Below are 15,324 nucleotides of genomic sequence, written 5' to 3' on the forward strand. Positions count from 1 at the left end.
TGCTAAAATAGATAAAGTATACTCGCTGAACAAGACAAAACGCATTCACTCTTGAACAATTTTCATGTGAATGACTGTCCTTGAGCTAGTACAGTAATACACAGTAGATATCCATCCAATTAAGACTTGGCGGTACTATAAGTGAGTAGCTATTATAATTTCTTTTATACCTATCCTTGTGTTGACAAATTTTGCTATCCAAAAGCACTCCATGATCCTGAAGGATTACTTGGGAATGAAAACCTGAAAATTGATACTGAAAGTGAACTGTAGTAATTCTGTGAAGAGGAAGGTTTGAATTTTTTAGGAAATTAAGCTGTCTTATGTCTAGATGTTTTTTATATGTGTTGTAGTGTGTATATTGTATGGCATAATTGTCGTTTCTCTGTGGGTATAATTAAAAAAAAAACCCAACTTTATCTTTCCTCAAGTCCTCACCCAGCAGGAATAATTTATTGTAACTGTGAAGTGGCGTGTTCTGAGCATATACCAGGTTCTGCTTTTGATGTACTTGTGGATAATTCAGTTTAAAAAATGGTTTCATATCAATGGTATTTTAAGCAATAAAGAATGTTTCTTTAGCAGTGTTCTGAGTATTTTTCAGCTTATTATAGGCAGCAGGTACCTTATCTTTAAAGTGTAGGAAAAGTATGTGCTTTTGAATGAAATAGGCAGCAAAGCTAGCTAATCAGGAAAACGAAACCCCACCCATTTTAACTGGTTAATAGTGTAATATTTGCAGGAATCTACAATCATTTCTTTCTGAGTGAAGAATGTTAGTTGGCTCACTCAATTTTACAGCATTTTGCTGTTTTTTATTGGTTGGGGGGAGGGTATGTATGCAAGTGTCGCTAGCAGTGAGAGAATCATATCAAGTCTTAGAGGGGAAAGAGGCTGCTGGTACCAGAGAGAAGAAACTCTCTGGAGAGGCAATATCATAGATAAGGAAGGGAAGGGAGAAGAAGCAAGTAGCAGGGAAGAAGTGCAAGAGTAGAAGGTAGATATAGGTGAGTAGGTTGTATGAGGAGGGGGATCAGGTCCCAAGTTTAATAATGGCTTGATGCGGAAAAGTTGGACTGGTAGCTTAGGCAAATGCTGAAATGGGCAAAACTGAATTGTTAGAAGGGCTAGAGGAACCTAAGAACTTTGCTAAATAAAATCTTCCTGATGAGTTGAAATTTTTTTTATTGATTTACAAAAAATTAGTTCCTTAAGATAACTCAGTGAGAGGGGGGTAATTGAATGAAAATAGGTATTTGAATGGGAAGGGACTACAAAACTTGGTGAGAGCTTGAAATCAAACAAAAAGATGCTAGAATTGTGGACAACTGGGATAAGTATAAAGCTTATATTTAGTGCTAAGGGTATTGCTCCGGACGGGTAAAAGGACTGGGGACATCGGGTTTGGGTAAGTAGCTGGAAAAAGTTGGTTATGAGTTAGGGAGGGGAACAACACGCAGCCTTAGTCATATTCTTCTTAGTTCTTGAGTCAATACAGTAGCAATTAAAAAAAAACAAACAACAAACAAACAAAAAAAAAACAAACCAACACTGAAAAGTCTTCTTGAAGTGTTGCAGATAAATTCTTCTCCAGCTTTTTAACAGGGCCAGCTTTTTGGTTAATGCCTGGAACAAGGTCAGACTTCCCAAAGATCTGGGCCCTTTTCCCCACTACTTAGTGCTGCTGGCAAACTCCTTACTGTTGGCCCTGCTTGAATTGTATTGCTAGCTGTATGAGATGTAAATGCCAATTTTGGTTTAGATTGATGAACTTCTAATCTGTTTTTATCAAATTTTCTGTGATTGGAGAAATCTAATTTTATTTCTTATAAATAGTCAAGTGACAATTTTTTTATGAGGTCAACCCACCAAAATCTGTTAAAATGCGGTGCATTAACTTCTATGTTTCTGCTTTATTTTTTACTGGAATATTTTGTTAAATCACAGAAATTGAATTTATTGTTTTTCAGCACATCAAGGTAATAGTTGCAATAACATGTGAAAAACATCCTGAAGACCTAGTGAGCAATGGCCCAGCCAATTTTCCAGCTGTAGCCCAACAAAACTGCAGGTGCACTGTCGGGTTAGGTCTGATCTGGGTAGGCTCCTCTTGTGCAGCAGAAGTAGCTCTTTGCTTTCCCCGAGAGTATGGACAGAAATGATGGGGACCTCGGTGTTGCCTAGCAGCGTTACTGCAGTGACACACTGGGAAGCTGGCGTTACAGAGGAAAGGATGCACAGTGGAGTAAAGCGGCAAAAAATAACTTGAATGCAACTGGGTGGTGGGTCCAGAGTCATCTTTTGAGCTTCCGCTCTTCATTTGAGAGGTGGGATGAGAGAGTAGAAAACAGTACATCTGCTGTCAGACTACCAACAAATTCATCTCTGTCAAATTAATTCTATGATTTCTTAACAAGACTGTAATAAAAGCTTGCCATGGAGACACTACTTGTGCTGTGCAAGTATACACTTCTAGGGTTAAGGTGGTGACAAGATCTTTTAATAAACGCTCTTCTCCAAACTTCTTGTTCCTTACAGAATCTGTCATTCTTCCACTTCTTTTTGTTTTCTAAACAGTGGCAAAGTAAAGGAGAACCTTGTTCACAGTGAGCCATTACAGGTGTTACTGTGGAGGTTGTTGGACCCATTTCTTTCTGAAGAAGGCTTTGTTTGAGAGAGGAATCGCATGCTGAAATATAATGGTGTGAAGTGACAAAAATGGAGATGATAGTTATCTGCAAGAATTTGCACAGGATGGTATGAGGAAATACTGGCAGCAACAGGTCTGCCTGGGAATAAGTCTTTAGGAAATGTGGAAATGAACTAAACTTCTTTATTATTATTATTTTAATGGGTTTTGTGACAGGATTCATTTGAAGATACTTTGTCCTCTTGCTCTTCCTCCTCCTTCCAAGATGGAAGGAGGCTTCCAGAAAGCTGCATCGTTCCAGTTCTATTTGTTTCTTTTAATGGATTCATTAAAATAAAAAAAAAAAGGTACATGACTTGAGGTTGAGGCTTTGTTTTGGGCATTTTCCCTCTTTTTCTCTCTGGCACCTTGTCTATCTTTTCATTCTTTCACATTTGAATTTGCTGCTTTTTTCAAAAAAGGGAAGTTAGAGTAGCAGAAATGAAGACATCTGAGGGAAAACACAGCTCCTCATGCCAGGCTGCTTTTCAGGTCTTCTTACAAGAAATTCTATAATATTTTTTTACATCTTTCAGCTGCCTGTACTACCTTTTTCTTACCCCATGAGTATGTAATTCTAACATGGACCTTTATCACTAATAAATCAGTTATTGTTAGCTGCTCAAAAATACTCTGAAAGTGCTAAAGTTTTCTCTAGACTGAATCTGACATTATTTTGTGAAATTAAAGTATGTATTGGAAGTTTAGTGTGTGAAATCTATTCTTGGAATTTTATTGTTTTACATCAACATGCATCTACATGATGCTGTGTCAAATGGCAAGTGACAAGAATCTTCCTGGGAAAGACTCGACATTAGAAAACCTTTCATGTTTTACACTATCATATGAAATGGCATGATGATATTTATGTAGAACTGTCTTGCAGTGTTTACATCTAACATGCACTTATTAAAAGATGGCCAACATTTTAAAGGTGACCCTTTTTTTTTTTCCTGCATTGTAAGAACCTACTCTGCTTGCTTACAGCTTTCCCGGACTTTAATGATTTGTATTGAGTCACCAAGTACGTGTGACTGAATTGTTTTGTAAAACTTCATCCAAGAAGGCTCAGTTGCTTATGAGAATGTGACTAAGAAAAATGTTTTCCCATATGAAAATATTGGTATTGTAGACTTCTTTTGTTGGGGCGAGGGGCTATTTTTCTGTAAATATTCTGTCTCTAGGGCAAACATGAGATTTCAGTAAGAGAGATTATGTTTCAGAAATGTGTCTGGTCATATCCTGGAAGAAATTCATCCAATTTGGAGGTCTGAGGCTGGAGCAATCTCAGTGAATTCTCAAGGACTGAGAATAAATGAGAGTAAAAGGACTGAGAGATGGATTTGATACGGAGTCTATGAGATAGTTGTGACGAACTGGGAATAGGAGCTAGGAGTGAATAATGCTCCAAGTTTTGGAGGTCTTTGCTTTCTATTCAACCCATGGAATACAATCTGGGCAAGTAGGCTGGAGGGGGCACGCGTGCAGGCAAAGCAAAAATTGTCCCGTGGGTGAGGGAGCAGGATGCTGCTCTGGAGAAATGAAGCTTCTCCCTGCCTTTGCCACAGGATTCTTCTGTTGTAAGGGAGATCACCTGGAGCAGAGTGGTCACCATGTGTGTGCTCCTTGTTTACTGCATGTCCTGCTTGATACCCACAAGGCCAAATTGCAGAATTCCCAAGTTCTCTGTTAAACCAATTTGAGATCAAGCTATCCAAAATTAGGAGGTGCTTGCTTCAGATCCTTGTCTATAAAAGTGGAGTGTTAGTACTCCCATACTTCATTCGGGTGCTGCAGAAATAAATTTGTTTCTTGATGTGAGGTGAAAGTACAGAAAAGGAAACTGAAGCATTTTAAGTTCAGAAAAATAAATAAAGGACAGGGTCAGACACTGCAAAGACAACTGGATATTGAATAACTGCTCACTAATTGAGTAGCATCAAACTGTGCACTGAATAAATGAGGCATACAAGGGGGCAACTCGTATTTTAATGTTTATTTAACCAACAATTTTATACAGATGTACAGGAAGACTGAATTGAGTTTGGAGAAGTAATCTTCGTTCTGACACCTCCTAATTTTTTGAGAGCATAATTTTGCAACCTTAATGTTGAAGAGTTTTATTGTGACTTGAATATACACAGACTTTTTAAATGTCATTATTGTTATTTGGCTAATTTATTTAAAGACAATCCTGTTCTTTGAGATGGCCGCGTGGGGAGAACAGCACTTGCATCAAAGTTTGAGCATGTGTCTTGTTGAATTAGGTTCTGGGGGAATGCAGAAGAAGGATTGAGATGTGCAGCCACACTTTTCCTTCTTGAAGCACTTTACACAGCGTGCCAAGTTCTGCAGCGGCTATTGTGTAGTGGGTCCTGAAAGGATTTGTAGTGGGTTCCCCAAAAGCCAGGTGTATGGAACTGCTTTTTATGGAACTGCTTTTTATGAAACTGCTTTTTATGAGTGTTTGAGCGTTGTGTAGGGGAACACACCGGCTAATGCCCGTATGAAAGGCATCTAAGAGAAATTGGCCTGTTACGCTGAATCATGATTAAGCTGTGCAGAAATCAGGTGTACAAATCTCCTGTGACCCAGGGCTTGTGTGACTAATGATGCCAATGGTAAATCACTTTGTTACAGACCTAAGTGTTTCAGGAAAATGTCTTCATAAAGAAGAAATCCGAAGTGGGAGTGTATGACGGAAGGGATCTTTTACTTGAGGAAAGAAAAAAAAATACAGAGGAGTGCTAGTTCCAGAAAGTCTTGATCTTCAGTGAAATTTGAATTTTCCATAGTCTGTATTACAGCATCTTGGAGAAAGTTCATCACCAGGCTCACATTTGCCATGTTTTTAGGTGGATAGATTTTCTGTACACTGCTGCTGAAAAATGAGGTTGGCTTTCTTGAGGGGTGTGCTTTTGTGTTTGATTAGTGAAGGAGTCTGTTGTCTGTAGATGTATGGCCTCACTGGCTGAAGAGTTTGTATGGTGGATGCAGGAGAAGATGGCAAGAAGAGAAGGGATTAATTGCATAGCGAAGGCAGGACTCCAGGGTCACTGGGAGCTTGGTGGTGTGCAGTGATTGTTCTGCTGAAGACTCAGAAAGTTCCGCTTTTACAATTGCTGTAGATGACATGCTGGGTGAATTGACGACTCCCGGGGTACTGGGAGCAGCGCTTTGTGAATACACTGAAGTTTCTGTTCATGGGCTAAGCCACAAACAAGAAAAAAGTATATGGCCAAAAAAATGTTGACCTAAAACAGATTGTTTGGTACTATTTTATTCTTTTAAGTTAGAACTAAAGTTAGAAATAAAACGTTATTTTCCTGTTTCAGAAACACGAGTGTTAGATTTTGAAAATGTCAAAACCAAATGCATGGGGTTTTGATGTGCTTTCTTTAAAAAGCCAGAACTCACAAAAACCTGAATTGTGACTCAGTTGTGTGTCGATGGCAAGAAGAGAAACCCTTTCTGGTTTTTGATACCTTCTTCACATAGCACCACGTGAAAATGTCATGCTCAGGTGTGCATCCCAGCCCTGTAATCGCTTTTAGGCAGTAGGAAGCGATCATGGCTGAATGCAGTTCCCTGGAGCCTGGCATTCCAGCAGCCCAAGGTATAAATTACTTGCAATGTCTAGCGATCCATAGGTTTCCCATTGGTGCATTTCCCCATGATTGTCTCGCCAAACCACTTAAATTCTTTTCCCATCTTGCTCTTTCCAAAAGCTATAAACAATTAGAGTTTATACAGGATAAAATATATAAAAAGCAATTTACAGTCAAACTTGTTTTGGCCTTTCTGTGGCATTTGGAAGAAGGGGAAGGGGGTCTCTCTCTGCTTGTCTGAGATAACAGATCCAGCTGCAAAAACCACCATGGCTTGTATCTTCCTTTGGCCATGATATAGTTGAATGTTCCAGATGAGCATGAAAAATGCCCCGAACCCTGATGCAGAGTGGTGCATCTCTGGTGGTTTTTTGGGTACTATCAGAAGCGGAAGAAGAAACCTGTAGGACCCACTTCTGTGAAAGGTTTATCGGAGTGTGTCTCCAGGAGGTCTGCCACAAGCACAGTTCACTTGGCTGACATGCTGGAAGGGGTCAGACTCTTGGAAACATGCCTGGTTAGAAGAGTAACAAGATGCTCCGTATAGAGCCAGCTTTGTGAACTCGACTCTCTTTACATAATAAGTTCTGTCCCAACAGGCAGGGGAAATAATTCCCGGGAAAGGCATTTTAAGTTCAACTGGAAGTGGTATTAATAAGGGATAGGGGTACATTTATTGGAATATGTTTGGTATCCCATCGAGACCATGTGCAAACAGTCTTTTGAATAGGTTTCCTGCCAACTGTGTTGCTAGAAAGGGACAGTTTGCTGAAATGTTTCACATCGAATGACTAAAGAAACACTTTCCCTAAATATTGATGTACTGAACTTCATAGGTGTTGGATTCCTTGTGTTACTGAAGGAGACAGAGGAAGCATTGCTTGAGAAGGTAACTCACTATGAGAGTCAAAGTAAGCCTTTTCTTTCTTCACCTGGCAGGTTCCAATCCATCAAAATCTTAAAGAGCTCCTCGCCATCCGGACGGAGCTTCAGAAGAAGGTTGAAGATTTGCAGCGGGAAGCTGCTACACGATCCATTTCTTCCTCCTCTGATAGAGGTTCATCTCCTTCCCATTCAGCCACGCCGGTGCACACCTCTGTGTGATGTGTAACAAAAGCCATGTGAAAAAGTGTGTGTCGGGTGATACAGAGAGCAGGGCGAAATGCTTTTCCCATCACAAAAGGATTGTGAGTGACTTGTAATTGCTATGATCTACATGCCTTACTCTGTGTCTGATAATATTGTGATGAGGCCAAAAAGAGCTTCAATAGATGTGATGTATTTTCTTGTTGGCAGTTCCCACATGTGTTTTGACATCTCTAGCTAAATCACCAATTGTAAAATTAAACTTTGTTTTGAGCAACTAACAATTTAACCATCCTAAAAAGGAATCCATCTGCCAAGCAGACAGAAAAATGCCTCTCATGCTGCCTAGGGAAGCTGCCTAGGGTACTATGCCTGGTTGAGAGAATCAGATTAAATGCTACATGATGCTTACACAGAACACGGAACGTTTTTCTGAATGGGAGCTCCTTATTTCACTCAGTAATATATATATATATTTTATTTTTGCTAGGTCATTTTTTTTTTTTAGGTAATTAATGCACCTAGAAATTGATTTTAAAATAAGTGTTTTCCAGTGTAGTCAGTTTTACATTTCAACTAAATATGCCATTAAAAGTGGATAAAGTTAAGCTGGATTTACCAAGTACACCACACTGACTTGTATGATGTAATATATTGGGGAAAGCATGTATTTCAGGTTTTTTAATGCCTTTTGTACAAGTTGAAATAAAGTCTTTTGACTGTTTAGCTGATTGTTCAGTTTCAGCCTCCTGAGCGAGGGGTAAACTTATTCATGTCACGGTCTTGTACAAAGTAAAAGTTTGATTTCTAGCAAATTGTAGTATTTGGGGTTGGAATGACACCCAGCTGTGTAAATTGTATAGTCTGTATAGCTCCGCATTTTGTTAACTGTGTTTTCTTTTAAATGTACACACAAAGTGCAAAGTTGTGTCCGTTTATACACATGTGTATGTGATGTTAAACATATGCATACTCCCGTGGGTTTAAGCTGTAAGTTCAGAAAATGGATCCTGCCTGTCCAAACTCTTTTGAAGACCTTAACTTGTAATGACTTTGTTTGACAAAGTTTTTAAATAATATGATCTTAGTTGGTTTTCTTGCAATAAAGCCTCTTGGCTTTTTGGTTTTTTAAATTGCTGCTAGCATTTTTTTTGGTAAAGTGAATAATTTAACTATGTTTTCATATAAAATATGCATTCCCAACTTTCTTTCGATTCCTTCCCAAAATATTCATATCAGAGAGATTTGCTATTCAGTGGCTCTCTTGGAAGGCCCAGAAATGGTGCATGCTGAAAATTTTCCCTGGATTGTTTTCCTCGCAGTGTTTCATGAGAATCTGATTCTTCTCCGTAGGACACTTAAAATACTGCAGCTCTGCTTTTTGACTCATGCTCGTGCTGCTCCAAGTTCTGCTGGTGCGAATTAAGTCCCGTTCTTAAGAGCCAGTTGATTCTATGTGCTGATTGTGATTTACTGCCTGTGAGTATTCGTTTATCACTGCGCGTTTGTTCTTAATACGCGATGGCGCTTTTCTGTTTCTCTGCATTCGTATGTGTAGTGTGTAGTTAAGGAGTAAGGTGAGCTGCTGAGCACTTTTGCACCTTCAACTGAAAAGGCAGATGAGCTGTATCCACTTACACGTTTACTGTGCGGTGCAGAGTATTTCAACACATCCTTTTTATTACAGTGAATGCTTTTTATAGTAGATACTCACCTAGAAGATCAAAGTTTAGGAAGGTTTGCAATGTTGCATCTCTTAATCAACTTCAGGCTTTTTATAAATAGATGAAAGATGTTTTCCTGTAAAAGTGGTTCTGCTGAACAGTGTGCCAGCAGTGAATTTTACATTGCCAAAATATGTTGAGCTGGTATTGAATTAAACTCTTCCATACTTCGGATTTCCTTGACATTTTAACTGTATATTAAAGTAAAGCACATTATCTCTAAAATGCAGTGCTAAAGAAAATCTTTTGAAGTTTTCCTCTTTATTGCTGCTAATAATCACAACATTTTCTCTATAATTATTGTAAAAGTGATGACTGGATTAGCTTGGGCATTCTGAGATTTTTAAGGCTTAGATTCCTAGAGCTAAAATCTGAGAATTCGGTTTTGCATAGAATACCAGTTATTTCAGCTGACTGGCTGGTTATCCACCAGTTTCAACATAGCTCAGAGAGTCTTCTCTGGTCTGCAGGGAGAGCACTGGGGGAGGGCTCCTGCTTACGTGTGGAAGCGCAATGGATGCTCTTGTATGTGCTTAGCGTGGAAATTTTCAAAGGTATTATCCAGCTCGTATGCTACTTAAGCATAGTTTTAGATTGAAGAGGTGACTGTACTCAGTCTGATTCCTCATAATCAGATTTTTTCCTGTTGATTTTAACAACTAATTCTGTCATTATTTTTTATTTTTCAATAAGGCAGTATTGAACTGGTTGAGAAAGAGCAGAACCCTGTTACCTGTCTGATGCGCCTTGGACAGAACTATTAACTTCGGATTCAAAAGCTCGATCTTCTTTTGCTTTGGTTTTTGGTTTTGACTCTGCTGAGTATAAAGAGAGTGTGCAAAGACAGCAAGCAGTTAAATTTGGCCTGTAGGATTTTCCTGTTGTCAATGACATGTGAGAGGGGGAACAACCTGAATCTGGTGTCCCAGAACGGGCTGAAACCTCGGTACCCAATGGAAACATTTTTTGATTGTAAAGTAAGTTAAGTGAATCATCACACACTTTGCCATTTTAGTCCTGTTTCAGAGCTGAAATTCCATTTTTTCCTCCTTTGTAGATTAAAAGCAATTTTTTTGTTGTTTCATGGCAATGGAAGAAGGCTTTTAAAGCTGGTGAACACTCCCATCTGCCTGGTTTTGTTCCCTGCATAGGCAGCCTTCCTCTCAAGGAGTTAAGGCTGTAAACAAGAAGTGTTTGATTTTTCTTATTTTCCGAGAAAAGCTGTACAAATTCATGTGCTGTATGTAGTAACACCAAGAACGGCTGGTTCTCTAAAAGTTGGAAATAAGGGATCAACAACTCCCATTCATTGAGCCCCACAGCAGAGGACAAAGTAAAATAGACAGTTTAGAGTATTCCTTACGTGAAGCATTTATGTTAAAAGGAAAAAGGAATGTCCATTTGCTGGGAGATCACATCTGCTGAACTAAGTGGTGGGTATCATGTTAGAGATCGTTTCACTGCTGCATCTTGTGCAGTTGGGGCAAAAGAATTTTATTTCTACAAGAAGTCAGAGTCAGAAGTAGCTAGTTTTGAAATATAAACCACCTTTTTTGGCTGTGAGAGTGAGCACTGCATCGTTATATGAAAGTCAAAAGCTTAGTTTGCACTGCATGGGAGATACGTTTACTGGATGTGAAATTCCAAAGAAAACTGCAGGAAACCCAGGGCAGCGAAAAGGACCAAAAACCAGCCATAGTGAGTGCAGCCAGGGACTCTGGGCACTACCTAGAGTTTAGTTGCTGAGTGACCTGAGGGAAGCGTGTGTGTGTGTGCGTGCATGCATGCAAATACTTCATTTTTACTGTTAAATTAAAATTTTCATAACTATACTTGTTTTCTCACGAAGTCCAGTTTGTTTTTTTAAATAAAGTCTTTAGTTACAGAAGAGGTGACATGTAGTGACAGGATGAGGAGGAATGGTTTTAAACTGAGAGAGGGTAGATTTAGATTAGATATTAGGAAGAAATTATTTCCTGTGAGGGTGGTGAGACACTGTCCCAGGTGGCCCAGAGAAGTTGTGGATGCCCCCTCCCTGGAAGTGTTCAAGGCCAGGCTGGATGGGGCTTTGAGCAACCTGGTCTAGTGGAAGGTGTCCCTGCCCATGGCAGGGGGCTTGGAACTAAATGATTTTCAGGTCCCTTCCAACCCAAACCATTCTGTGATTCTATACAATAAGGATATAGCCCACCGTTTGCAATTTCCTTCCAACATGAGAAAACCACAAAAAAATCATGTCTAAAACATCTTACTAGTCAACTTGTTTTATTTGGTGTTTTCCAACAGTAGTCAAATTCTGATTTTTACCCCCATGATCTTTACATGCACATTAGCAAAACAGATCTTCTTTTCTTACGGCGTAACATTCAACCTTCATTTGGTATAGATCACTTCTGCATCAGCAAACAACGTGCCTTGCTTTAAAGTAAGGACTTTGCTCAAAAGAAAGATTCTCTAATGTCACAATACTGTTGTTTCTCAACTTCATTTGTTCCCGAACCTCCTTTGTTGCAGAAGCAGATTTTAAAGCTGTAGCCTGTCGACTCCTCTTACTTTTTCAGAATTTTAAATGGTATTATGGACTAATTCCACTTTTTATCACAACAAATGAGTAGTTAAGAATGACAATGCAGCACTTGTAAGGGTTTGTTAGTGGGGTTGCATGAAAATGACTCAGTTTATAGTGCCAAAATACCTGAAATTCATGTCAGAGTATTCTCAACTGAAGAATCTAAAACAAACTACAGTATTGCCAAATCTCAAATGAAGAAACTCCTACAGTACTGCCAAAGGAAAATGCAAGTAATTGATAGAATAAACAAGAGCTAGTTAAATTCTTTCAATTCTGTTTTTTCTATAATTGAGAAACCTTTTCTGAACCTTTCTATTAAAAATAACTTTAGTTAAGCTGAAGTGAGGTGTGACAAGAGCTCACAGCACAGGTAGTACATAAACTCTCCAGGCAGCTGTATATATAGTTTTTGAAGTCATGGAAAAAAAAATCACAGTTTTCAGTGGTTTATGGCCTTTCTTTATAAAGGATGAGAAAGCTCATACCATGTATACAGAAACTGAAATGCAGGATTTTTAAAAATTCTGTATCCAGATTTAAAGAGAATAGATAGTAATTAAATTAAAGTAGTTACAGAGGTCAGTGCTGGGTCAGTTGTTTCAGAACTTGGATCACTACTAAGATAATACACGGGAATCCTCTCATTTGCTATAATGCCTAAAATACAGATGATGTATAAACTCCCTATTTCTCAGAGACTGGTCTGACAGTTCAAATGGAGAAGGAGACAGACAGCAATAAAAAAGCAATTTGAGCCTTTACTGACATTTAGCACAATAAGACTTTGACTTTTGTTCAGTTTTGAAGAGAAGACCAAGTTTAATTTCTTTACTGCAGTATTTGTCGACATTTTCCTATTTGAAATCCTAGAGAAAGAGATCTTGAATTGTTACTGAAAATTTTTGAAAAAGTGTTCCCTTTCACTGTGCATTTCTAGTTTTCCACATACATACCTAGAAATTACTCTAAGGGATTAAGTATTCACCAAAATCATAGAAAAGGCCTTGGGGACAGAAGCAACTTCTGAGTTCTAAAAATTGGGTGGGTTTTTTTTTCAGTGAAACAGCTTTTTTTGGTTGGTTGGTTTTTTTGTTACTTGCAGTATTTGTGAATTAGACACATGTTTCTCTCATGTTCTAGTGTATGAGTTTCCCAAAGGAGGGGTAGGTGCTATACTCTTTAAGCAATGCTGGACACTCCATTGCACTGTCCACTAGCCAGACACTGCGGGGATGGTAACAGAAGTGCAATAAACCCGACGATCTGCATCTACAGACAACATGGTCACCAGCAAAAGGAGAAATGGAATTACGGTCACTTGGTCTAAGCTAGGGAAACGGCTCCCACGGATCATCAACGCCGTGTTGTAACACTTCATCTACAATAACTTTCTAAAAACATTTTTCATGCTACAGCTTTCAAATGCGTTTGGCTAAGAAAGAAAAACAGGCGACGGTGTTTGGGAACGGAGATGCACAAGCGCAGCTGCGTGGCTTCCTCGGCATCGGAGCTCCTGCACGTGGTGATCCGAATCCTGCAGACCACGCTTCCTCCGTGGAAATCCTTCTCGGGGAGCAAGCAAACACAGAGCGTATCCCACCTCTATTTCCTCTGCGTCCACTCTCCGAGCAGCCAATAATTAAATATTTTCTAACCCAAACACATTCATAGAATGAAGCAGCAGTAGCTCATAGCAGTATTGTTGTAGCCTAAGTGTTCTGAACACACGTGAGGCACCGTATATCCCTAAAACTCTTCTCCCTTATAAAACACTGTAGCTGTTCTACTAGAGCTAGTGTAAGGCTTTAAAAATGCAAGTGTTAAAAAGAGCGTAAAGAATTGTGCAGCTATTGCAAAATACTTCACCACGTTACTAGGCAATTCCCTTTCACGTCGAGCTGTTGGGCAGCAATGCTCCTAGGCTGCTTCACCTCCTGGCAAGGCCTTCTGTGAGTAGGGGCTACCTGAAAGCTGTGAGTTTGTACATCAAACTGAAAGGCTTTTTTTTAATACACATTCACAAAATATGAGATTTGCAAAGCAGTACCAAACACACACATTTCAGGTTTGTATGTAACTAGTGAGTACCTCTTACACCACGTGAAGTGAATTTTCCTTCACTTGCGAGCATGCTTTTTAAGCAATCATTGATTTGGATAAATGCATCAGAAAGTGGTAGTATCTGCATTTTAGCAGCGATAAAAAAGGGTCGGGGAAGGATTAGAAATATAAACACCGATTCTTGCAACATAGTGAAGGCCAGGTCTTGACACTGGTAGCACAACATGGAAGAGGGCTGCACGAGCACCCCCATGGCATCGGGGTGCTGTCGCAGCGGCAGCCCAGTGTCCTGCTGAGCATCGCTCGCAGCCTGATGCGTCCCAGAAACCCCACACTGGATGGTGATGGAGAACCCATCCCCTCAGCAGATTCTGCCTTTTTCAAAGGTTAGTCAGTGACACAAAGGATGGAGCTTTATGTCCTGTGTCTGCCTCAGGTGCTGGGGAGCGCTCTCAAGGGCTGTGTTAATGACTGGAGGAAAGGTGGGGGACTGCATCTTGCTAAGCTCGACTTCTCTTGTGGCAGTGAGTGTTTACAGGTCTTAACAGATACCTACTTTGTTTATTTTCTTTTGGGTTAAATCTGTTTCAGTATGAATGAGATCTGAACCTGTCCTTGGAAGCATCCAAACACTCGGTTTTCATTTCTGTGACCATGTAGGTATCTCGTGTCACACCAACTGTATCGCTTGGCAGCTTCAGCTCCGTTCTCATCTCTCGCGTAGCCAAGCGTTCAAACGGTATTTGCTAGAAGTGAACACTGCGCTGACTGATATTACCTGTACTTATGACTTGGTGTGAAAATCACGTCCTTTAACGTGGTCAGAAGCCCAGCGCTGCGCCGTGGTGAAGCATCCTCAACCCCTGGCTTTGGAGCAGGGAATCACCTGCCTCCGCCCGAGGCCCCAGCCGAGGCCCTGCCCGTAGGCACTTCAGTTCTCGGTGCAGCTACGCCAAGGACCGCAACCCACCCTCAGGAAACATGCAGTTTTCATCACCGCCGTCGGAAGTGACGTGCCCGTAGCTGATGGCAGAAGTCGGCCAGAGGTGCTTTACAAAGGGCTTTGGGTTGCTTTGGATTGCTATTTACAGGCACTTCACTGTCCTCATCCCTGTGAGCTCTTCTGCTCCTTGAAAAAGACCTTGTCCCTTAATGGAAAACTGACCGCTCCTGAAGCACCTTCTGTTGGTTTGTGTACAACCAGACACCAAACCTACCATATTACTTCGATGTAAACATGTACTTCTTTACAAAAAATAAAAGCATACTACCACTCTAACCCTAAAGCCTAGAGCAATAAGAAGCCAGTTGAAGCCTAAGTACACATTAAATAGCTTCGGAGTCAAATTAAATAGAAAGCTAAATTACAAACACGTAGATCTCCATTTGCTGCTGACTGATTCTTTTTTAGCCCCGGGTCACGCGTTACATCTTCGCACTGTCTTGTTTTGGCGGTTCTGCTGACTGTGTTTCCAGTACTGAATATTTAACTAGGGAGAAAGAAAAAAAATCGTAAGTACAATAGCACTCGATGGAACCAGAGCGCAAGCAATGGGTGCCCAGTACTGGTTTGTTGTATTTAAC

At 40.0% G+C, this 15,324-nt stretch overlaps 2 protein-coding genes across 4 annotated transcripts in view; one reads left to right on the forward strand and one right to left on the reverse strand.

Annotated features, from left to right (window-relative positions):
- MTMR1 (myotubularin related protein 1) overlaps positions 1-8,516 on the forward strand; it is a 39,235-nt gene extending 30,719 nt beyond the window's left edge. For all 3 annotated transcript variants that reach the window (XM_068411885.1, XM_068411887.1, XM_068411886.1), the window contains one exon: positions 7,237-8,516. In XM_068411885.1, the coding sequence (XP_068267986.1) occupies positions 7,237-7,401 (165 nt within the window). In that variant the 3' untranslated portion in view covers positions 7,402-8,516. The remainder of the gene's footprint in view (positions 1-7,236) is intronic.
- Positions 8,517-11,355: 2,839 nt separating this feature from the next.
- Positions 11,356-15,324, reverse strand: part of CD99L2 (CD99 molecule like 2) — a 34,141-nt gene continuing 30,172 nt past the window's right edge. Inside the window, exon 11 of the mRNA XM_068412031.1 lies at positions 11,356-15,230. Coding sequence (XP_068268132.1) covers positions 15,166-15,230 — 65 coding nt within the window. The 3' untranslated portion in view covers positions 11,356-15,165. The remainder of the gene's footprint in view (positions 15,231-15,324) is intronic.

The sequence above is a fragment of the Nyctibius grandis genome, chromosome 13, assembly GCF_013368605.1.
Source record: "Nyctibius grandis isolate bNycGra1 chromosome 13, bNycGra1.pri, whole genome shotgun sequence".
Classification (NCBI taxonomy): domain Eukaryota; kingdom Metazoa; phylum Chordata; class Aves; order Nyctibiiformes; family Nyctibiidae; genus Nyctibius; species Nyctibius grandis.